Below are 9744 nucleotides of genomic sequence, written 5' to 3'. Positions count from 1 at the left end.
GGGGCGCTTCCCCCAGCCGCTACAGCACTAGTAACCGTTCTGCTGCCCTAACCGACCGTGCCCAGACACAGACGGTGCCTCAGGCTGCGTGTGCGGAACTGTGTGAATACTACAGGCCTCTTCCCCTTCCCTTCCGCTGCCCCGGGGACGCTGTAGGGTTCACGCGGTGGAGGTAGCCCAGAGCAGTGAGTCCTCAGCTGGCAAAGCTTACGGGGCTCCCTCTCTTAGCTGAGTCCCACGCAGGGCACCTGGGAGCATCGCGTCTGGGCGGTGCTGATGTGTGTGCTGGAAGGGCAGGAGCTGGGCAGTGGCGGGGGCTGGAGCAGTGGTGATGTTCAGGGTGGTGATCACGTGGGTAAGCCCACTACGCTTCCTCTTGTCTGGAGCTGTTGAGCAAGGTACAAGACCGTCATAACCGATGTCAGCTGGAAATCCACCAACACTTGGCTTGTGACCACCAACCCTGTGGCTGACTCCTTACCTTTGGCACTGCAGCAGCAGGATGACAAAGCATTTACACTCAGTCCTTGTCCCTGAGCACAGCGCTCTTGCTGATGGCTTCGTGGTATGACCACAAAGAGAAAGCTGAAAACGGGGGAAGAGTCTTCTACTTAATTTTTTTTCCTTGGAAGAGTCTTCTACCCAGATTTTCCCCTCAGTGTCCTTGCAAAGCACCAGATAAGCAAGCAAACCTAAGCTTTCATCCTGTATTTAGCCAGTAGCTTTTAGAAAAAGGAAGACATACAGAGCAGTGTCTCCAGACCTTAGATCCTTAACTCAATTTCCTTACAGGTCTTTTACTTGCCTGAGCAGCCCACCGGACCGATCTCCTCATGCAGCGCCCAGCACTAGGTGGGTGAACCGGGGCCCCTCACTGACCACAGGTCCTCTCTGGCCACGCACAAGCAGCTTGTTGCCTGCTCTGCAAAGCTTTAGGAAGGGCTCCCACCTCACCAGCCCTGGATGAGTGGTGCAGCAGCTCTTCCCGCTGCAGTGGGACCCCTCAGCTGCCTTCATCCCAGCTCTGGACTGCCAGAGGCGTCCCTCGCTCAGGTCCACCGCAGCGAAGGGGCACCCCACATCAGGGAGGGAGACTGAGAACATGTTCAGCCTTCGCTGACCTCGTCTGGCTGCACCCTCCCAGGAGGGCTCTGGCTGCACCCAAGTGGAGTCGGTAGGTGGGTGCGATCCCTTGCGATAGTTTCGGTTTGAACCACGGCTGCTCTGAGGACGGGCGGTACAGACACGGTCCCAGTGCTGGGCCGAGCTCTCAAGCGCCAGGTTTCAGGTGGAAGCATGTGTCAGGACGCTGACACATGGCGTGGGTTGGGGTGGCATCTGGCTCCCTCCAGACACGCTGGGTCACATGAAAGGGAAGAGAAACCACAACATGCTAAACCTTCCTGCAGGCACCTCCGCTGTGGCTGTTAGATCAGAGGAAAAGCTAAGAATAGCCGTTTTACAGCATGGAAAGAGTCTCACTTCCCGTGCAGGAGGGAAGTCCCAAGTGCCATGGGGAAGTACGACTGGTATTGAGTAAGCATCTGCGGCACCTCGGTGTGCCGCTAACGCCGACTTTTGCCATTTTACAAGCAAACCACACTGTTGCCCAGCCCATGAAATCTGTACCTGCTTCTCCACATCCCTCAGCCACTGAACCCCGCCACGCAGGAAGCAACCTGCTCACGGACAACGCCACCCTGCGCCTGACTGCCTACAAGCACACAGATCCACACAGCTAAGGAACCTGCTTGTCTCTTCCACCCTCTCCCACCTTTCCCACACCAACGGCCAACTTGGGGGAGAACCACCAAGGTGGGGGAGAGGAGCAGGAAGATGCCGCAAAACACCCACCAAGCGTGACAGATACTGCTAGAAGCAAATGAATTCCAACATAATTCTATGTTTGAACGCATCTGAATCTAAAAGAATTGTGCACATGAGAGTAACGTGCTGCTGTGACCCTCTCCCAGACAAGCCCCCGGGTGGGGGAACTTGCCAGTATCACAACTGGGAAAAAAAAGCCTCTTCTGGTCTGTGGAAAGCACAAAGCAGGCCTGGAGGGCTGCGGGCTTCTGTGCTCCTCTGCACGAGACGCTGCGCTGGTTTGCTTCTCAGCCTGAGGGGCAGAGCTGTTTCCACGCTCACTGAAGAATCAGCGACGTGGAAAGTAACGTGAGCGGCAGACAGCGAATGGGCAGCGTGGCGCTGCTATCACCTGCAATTAGTCAGAGGGAATGACACCACGGGAAAGTACGCTGGGCAACAGGCAGCACGCCGCTTCTCTACGGCGCTCCTGTGAGAAGAGTTCAAAGAACGAGCCGGGTTGGGTGCCGCAGTGCAGGATTTGCCCCCTCACAGACAACAAACTTCAGGAACAGGCTGTCTACAAAGCCCCAGCTTACCCGCACAGGAATGTCTAAACTCCATTGTGGGCTTCTCCGACACGACCCAAACCGTGTCAGAACGGCAGCGCTCGCTTCTTGCCAAGCCCCGCGGACCGAGTGTCAGAAAACATCAGCAGCATTTTCTAGAGAAGACAAAAGTCGCGTCACTCTTGCAGCACCTTTACTTGCACGGCCAAAGGTGCCTCTTGAATATTGCAGCCGTCAGACTTCAGACAACAGGGATTCATTCTAGAGCTCTTTTTCAATTGTCATTTAAACTCACAAATTATTAATTAGCTGCAAGAGCAGATCAAAAAGCAGACAGAATGTTTATGTCGGACATCTGCCAGCTGACAGACCCGGCTGCGAGGAGTCAGCAGCTCCGTGTGCGAGGCCAGACAGCCCGGGGGAGTTTCACTGAGCCGAGGGCTCGAATAAGACCGTTGGTCTGGGAAAGATCTTCTCAGGCGATAAAGAAACGCAGGCTATTATTCCCGCTCCCTGCGCAGAGGCAGACAAGTGTGTTTGCTGGTCATAACTATCTTATTTGTGTAGCTGTACAGGTAGGACTTACCGTTTTCATCCAGCCGCTGAGGCTAAGGCCACCGTGATGAAGCTTCTTTGAGGTCTGGGCTCCTGCAGGCCGGTGCTTGTCCTCTCCAGATGGAGCGGGTCTGGCACAGGTCCAGCACCAAATCCTGTCCCCTGCAGAGAGACCATGAACAAGTGGAAGATGAGCTGTTTCAGGAAAGAAATCTCCTTACTGAGTCCTTGTGGGGAACCGCAACCCTGCTGTGGTTCTGCCTTCAGCCACCTTCCCCACCCGCTCACAGAGACCCTTCGCACACGCTGCTCTTCCCCCACAGCCCCACGGTAAGAGTGTGCCTTCAGCAAGCCAGGGGGACAGACATACACACCGAACGCGTGCCGGGGGAAGCCAGCGGCGCCAGAGCGGCGCCAGCACAGCATGTCAGTAGAAGAACCATTCCTGCACCGAAAGACGCTATGACTTTTGTCACTTCCAACCATGATTCACTCTCGTGACCAGCCGAAGAGACACAGTTTGAGGGGCTCTGTGCTAGAAAGCAGCTGCTCCATCTTCCCCAGGCGGGAACTACAGCCTGAGCTTCAGGAGCTGCTGTATTCAGGTGAAGGAGGGGAGACTCACTGGGGAGAGTGGCTGTTGATGGGGGTCACCCATCCGCAGCAAGAATCTTCCCTGACAGGTCCAAAATGCTCTGGATTTCCCATCTCTTCTAGCAAAGCAGGTCTGGATCTGTCTGAAAAACGGGTGTCTTCGGGGCAATCCCCAGAACCTGCTGGGGCAGAAAAGCGCCCAGTCAGACCAGAAAGGGAGCACAAACAACCTCAGGGTTTTCCAGGCCCCCCCCGAGACTGGACAGAGGAGCCTCTGGGTTGCCGCAAGAGTTTCCAGTCAGTGGCAGTTACAAAAGAGTGGAAAAAACCGTTCAGTAGCGGGAAAGCAGAGCCGATGACAAAGCTGCACACCTTGTGCAGTCCCTTGCCATGCGTCTGTTGGCATCCCGGACCGAACCAGCTGCAGACAAAGGGCACATTTTCCAAGGCAGCTCTACAGGCACTGAGGAAATCCGTTATTTCTCCTCCCTTAGTCAAAGTCCACAGAAGGAACAACGAGTTGCTTCTGGGACGTGAGACACAGTATTCACACATAAGAGAGCCCGCTGTGAAGGCTTCCCCATCTGAGGAAACGGAGCCCACCACAAATCACATCAGGGCAGTAAATCAGTTTTATAACCCTGTGGTCACGCTTGGTGCTTCCAGACCCTCCCCGCAATGCTCGGGCAGGAGCGAAGCCAGCAGATCAACAACGGGATCAACACCGTTCACAGCGTCTAAGCGTTCAAACAAACAACTTCCACCTTCGACTCTCCCCTCAGCAGCAAGCTGAGCAGCTTCTGGGGAAAACTTTGCCGGTTTCACCGGGGAGAAGGATCTCGAGCGCAAAGCCTCTTTCACCACCCTCGCAAAGAGCTGCAGACGCCGCTGGGGCGGTTCCAGGGGCGTCCTGGCACGCCCTGCTCTGCTCCGGGGCTACAAAAGGCAACGGTGGGGACAGCGGTACCAGCACCGACGGGAGAGCAGCGCTGAGGAGGGCTGGTAAAAGCAGGGTAAAGAGGGATGGGTGGGGGCCTTGCGGAAGTACGAGCGAGCTGTTGGCTGTCTTCCAGCCTTCTACCTGCAACGCTTTTAGCGGCCAGGGCTTACCTACCCTGCGGTGCACTGGCTCCTGCTGCAGGTTATTCCTGCTCAGAGGGGCATGAGGGAGGGATGCGGGGTGGCCTGGTGGGGTCCTGCGGGCAGCGGAGGGTCCAGGGGACAGAGCCGGGGTCCCTTCTCTTCAGTCAGACTTGTCGGTCCAAGTGTGGTGGGCAGCAGAGGGGACTGTGGTAACAGCAGGGTGCTCGTCTGAAGGTCTGCACCTGCTTTTTCGGGTAATAAACAGGAGAAATGGAGGAGAGGTGTCAGGAAACTAGTGACAGAGCGGGGCAGGAGAGGAGCTGGGCAGCCACGCTGCCAGGCAATGGGAAGGCTCCGAGGATGAACCATGCATGGGCAGTGACCTCTCCTGGTGCAGGCTGCCTCATACAAGCCTCTGACAGCCTCCTGCAGAGCGCACACGCTCTTTTCCTTACCCCAACAGGTAAGGCTAAACACACGGGCACTGGGAAATTCTCAGCAGAGAGCAATCCGCCACAGGGACAGGACCACGAGGAGGTGAGTGGTCACACAGCCACCCGCAGCGCCCTGCCACGTTACTCTTGACTACGCTGCTGAAGTGGCTGTACAGGTTTCGGATGGGTCCGGCTTACCTGGCTGTTGTGCACCAGGGTAAGAGATGTAAAACCGGAGTCCCAAGCATCTGGGATTACACAAGCGGAAGCTGCTATTGCAAAAGCTGCTCACACAGTGCCTGCCGGGGGGTGAAGGAGGAACGAAGGGAGAAAAAAACATCCCGACTTCCTCTCTAATGAGCTGACATGAGCAGTGGTCTCTGTCAAACTGTTTCCTGACACCATCTCTCTCAGCCTCTCTCATTGCCTCTTGAAAGTAATAATAAAACGAGATCTATTTTTTGATGCAGACAAAAAGGGATTCATAGATACAGCTACTGAATCAATTTCGGTACTTGCAAGTAAACTGGGAATTTTTTTTAAGGGTATTCATTAACCTAGAGCATATTACAATGAGGGATTTTACTTCTTTTCTACAGGATGAGGATCCTTACTGGAAGCCTTTGTTTCTTCTTCATTTCGTTCTTATTCAACAGCACAAATGGGCTGCCGACTCTGGGAACACCTACAGCCTACGCCTTCCCCTTTTTTAACTACTCCTGCTTAAACCTCTCTTCTGTAGCAGAAGCACGGGCTCCAAAAACGGCAAGAGCTCTCAACCTCTCTCACAATGCAATTGAAAAAATAACCAAGAGAGACTTGGAAGGTTTTGACGCGCTGCAAGTGTTAGACCTCTCCTACAACCAGATTAAGGACATTGAGCCTGGTGCATTTGAGAGTCTGCTCAGCCTTGTTTCCGTGAATTTATCATTCAACCATGAGAACCTGCTTGTCTCAGGGCTTCCACCCCACCTGGAGCTCTTACCCTCTAGCAAAGCCTCGGGCTCTTTGCAGCTTTCTAAGTATTTTGACAAATCCTCAGAGGCTGCTGCATCCTCCGAGGAGCTGCCACATTGGGGGGGTCCACTCGCTCTGCAAGATGTTCGTCCGAGGCTCAGACGGAGCACAGAGGGTCTTCTTCGAGAAGGAGAGAAAAATGGAACGCCCTCTCCGACGGCCACAGTAAGGCCTGATCTCTGCGGAGTGCCAATAAACGGGATCCTCAATCTGTCCCACAGCAAACTCTCCGAGGAAGAACTGATGTTAAAACTGGATTCCGATCTCTGCCAAGCTCAGCTGGAGGGAATTTTGGAGCTCGACATCAGTCACAGTGACCTGGAGATGGACCTTCTGTCGCTGTTCGTCCTGTTTTTGCCAATGAAAAACATGCGGTCTGTGGATGCCAGTCACAACAAATTAACGATTAACGTTCTAGATGTGGGGTCGATCTGCAACTTCCCGTTCAGCCAGCTCCTGTTTGTAAACATCAGCCACAACCCCATCAACAGCCTGGATACGCTGTGCCTCCCGTCAACCATCAAGGTCATTGATTTGTCTTTCACCAACATCAGCCGACTGCCCCGAATCTTTGCTACCAGGCTGCCTCACGTGGAACAAGTGTACGTGCAGGGAAACCACTTCATCTACACTGCCCACCAGGGGGGCAATAACTCCCTGCAGAACTGTCCCTTGGGAGTTGTATGCATCAGCTCCATTTCGTTCGTCAGGAACGATGCCGGGACACCCATCGAAAGGCTTCCGAGCACCGTGAAACAGCTGAAAATGTCCAACTGCTCCATCGTAGAGCTGCCGGAGTGGTTTGCTAACACGATGAACCAACTGCTGGTTTTGGATCTCAGCAGCAACCAGATTTCTCTGCTCCCTGACTTACCTCCCTCCCTGCAGCATCTCGACATAAGCAACAGCGATATTGAAATCATACCCCCGCGCTTCAAATCTGTCTCCAGCTTAACAGTATTTAACATCCAAAATAATAAGGTTACGGACATGCACCCTGAGTACTTCCCGCTGAATTTAACAAAATGTGACATTAGTAAAAACAAGTTGAAACTGTTGTCATTAACTGACACCCTGGAGAACCTCGAGTACCTGAATGTTTCCGGAAACCTCATCACCAGACTGGAACCCGCCAGCCACCTTTCGGCTCTCACTAACCTGGACAGCAGCCACAACCTGGTTTCTGAACTCCCCGATCACTTTGGGAAGTCTCTTCCAATGCTGAAGTACTTTAATTTGTCAGGGAATAAGATCTCCTTTCTCCAGCGTGGCTCTCTGCCAGCCTCTCTGGTGGAGTTAGACATCAGCGACAACGCCATTACTACCATCGTGGAGGACACTTTTGGCCAGTTAACGAGTCTGAGCGTTTTGACAGTTCAAGGTAAACATTTCTTCTGCAACTGTGACTTGTACTGGTTCGTAAATGTCTATATCCACAAGCCCCAGCTGTGGATAAACGGCAAAGAGAACCTCAGGTGCAGCTTTCCGCCCCAGAGAAGGGGCTCGCTGGTGGCGAGGAGTAACCTCACGCTTCTGCACTGCTCCCTGGGCATCCAGATGGCCATCACGGCCTGCGTGGCCACCCTGGTGGTTTTGGTGTTGACAGGCTTGTGCTGGCGGTTCGACGGGCTGTGGTACGTGCGAATGGGTTGGTACTGGTGCATGGCGAAGAGGAAGCAGTACGAGAAGAGGCCAGAAAACAAGCTCTTTGACGCCTTCATTTCATACAGTGAACACGATGCAAACTGGACGAAAGAGAATCTGCTGGAAAAGCTGGAAAGGGATGGATTCAAGATTTGTTACCACGAGAGGGATTTCAAACCAGGGCACCCCATACTCGGGAACATTTTCTACTGCATAGAGAACAGCCATAAAGTCCTTTTCGTCCTCTCTCCCAGTTTTGTCAACAGCTGCTGGTGTCAGTACGAACTGTATTTTGCTGAACACCGGGTCCTCAATGAGAACCAGGACTCCCTCATCATGATTGTGCTGGAAGACCTCCCGCCCCACAGCGTGCCGCAGAAGTTCAGCAAACTCAGGAAACTGCTGAAAAGAAAAACCTACTTGAAGTGGAGCCCCGAGGAACACAAACAGAAAATGTTCTGGCGTCAGCTGGCAGCTGTCTTGAAAACAACCAACGAACCCCTTCTGAGAGCAGAGGACGGAGCCGCTCAGGAGGCGTATGAGATGGAGTGAGGTGCAAGGAAGTGTAAAGGTTGTGCCTGGAAAGTCCGTGGTCAAATAAAAGCGTTTCTGTGTTTACCTCCCGCAAAGGCTGCTGTGTGGCAATGGGGGTTTGTCTCGGTGGGTCCCCGGAGGGGTTGCTAGCGGGTCGGTAGCATGCGTGTTATTCCATCCGCTCAAAGAATCCGTTAGCCAAAGGGCTGAGACCCGAGCACTCATCAACTACCTTTTCTTCCCGGGTGCCTGATTTTCTTCAGCTCTTTCCAGCGTTTCTTGAAACACTGTGGATGTCACCTGAAAGGAAGGACAGCTGGAGTCACCCTGCACCTCCTAACTGTCCTCCTGCGATTGCTGCAGCGACAGGCCATGTCGCTCCAGGGTAAGTGGTAGCTCAGATTCTCAGTTCCAGCACAGCTTAAGATGGGAACACACTCCTAAGAAAAACGCAGACCATGACGGGACACAGGTAACAGCTTCTTCTATGATTTAGCGAGAAAGGGTTACAGATTGACGTAACGTTGCCCTCTGAGGGGTGCAGCTGCAAATCCACCCTGCTACCTCACTCGGTTTAAGCAGCTGGTGGAAGAGATCAGACTTTCGTATCTTTTATACTTAGAGATGAACATAATCAACCGGGCAGTAAAAAGAGCCATCTGAGCGTGTCAGCCTCTGCTGTTAAAGAACCGGTGTGAGCTCTGGGTAAATGCTGGTACCATCAACCTCTGAAGAATAGGCAAGAAGATCCTGAATACTGTAATTTGGACTTAGCAAAGTTTCACTCGACACAGCCACCCTGACCCATTCCACATGAAACCAGTGCTGCCTCCACAGAGCCCGTGTCGCCTGTTCCACGCACACCATAAACCACCACGGAATGAGGCGGCACTGGACCGTCACCTGTCCGGTTCCTGCACCCTGCCCCCCGCAGCTTGCTGAGGCCTTACTGCTGAGGCGGGCTGGTCTGCGACCTCGAGTAAAAACGTATCCCACCCGACCAAAGTCTCTCAGATCTCTGGTCTAGAGTGTTCTGAGGTGGTGCTCAGTTGCTCAACCGTCTTTGGCAGCTTTTGGAGTCAGATACTGTTTAAAATTATTTGGCGTTAGCAGCTTTCAGGTTTTATTTATGAAAGATAAAAATACAACGCTGCAGGCCCCGGCTGAGGAAGTCAACTCTCACCACCACAGAGCAAGATCTATGACTTAAAAACCTCTGAATTATACAATCTTTCAAATAGTTTTGTTCACATCAACAACCCGAAGTCACTTCTTAGTGACATTAACCCTGAGCAATTCTTCAGCCGTTTTTCTAAGAGGCTTCTTTATGCTTCTTGGCTGCTCCTGATTCCGTAAGACACCCTGGTCAAACTGCTAATGGTGCACCCACAACACAACACAACACACACACCCCCAATAGTAAAGCATCGACAGTCCTCGGGCCAAATATTACCAGAGCAGCCAACACCAGCCACCGGGAAAGCAGCTGAAAAGAAACCAGCCATTGG

The 9744-nt window shown here is 53.2% G+C and overlaps 1 protein-coding gene across 1 annotated transcript; it reads left to right on the top strand.

The window, feature by feature from the left end:
* The first annotated feature begins 5641 nt into the window (after window positions 1-5641).
* Window positions 5642-8254, top strand: LOC104499056 (toll-like receptor 2 type-1). Its single transcript, XM_010142512.1, has one exon. It carries the CDS (start codon window positions 5642-5644, stop codon window positions 8252-8254), a length of 2613 nt encoding a protein of 870 aa, XP_010140814.1.
* Window positions 8255-9744: the final 1490 nt, after the last annotated feature.

Source organism: Buceros rhinoceros, unplaced genomic scaffold (genome assembly GCF_000710305.1).
Source record: "Buceros rhinoceros silvestris isolate BGI_N320 unplaced genomic scaffold, ASM71030v1 scaffold29168, whole genome shotgun sequence".
In the NCBI taxonomy this organism is placed as follows: Eukaryota; Metazoa; Chordata; class Aves; order Bucerotiformes; family Bucerotidae; genus Buceros; species Buceros rhinoceros.
This window is presented reverse-complemented; position numbering and strand designations above follow the sequence as displayed.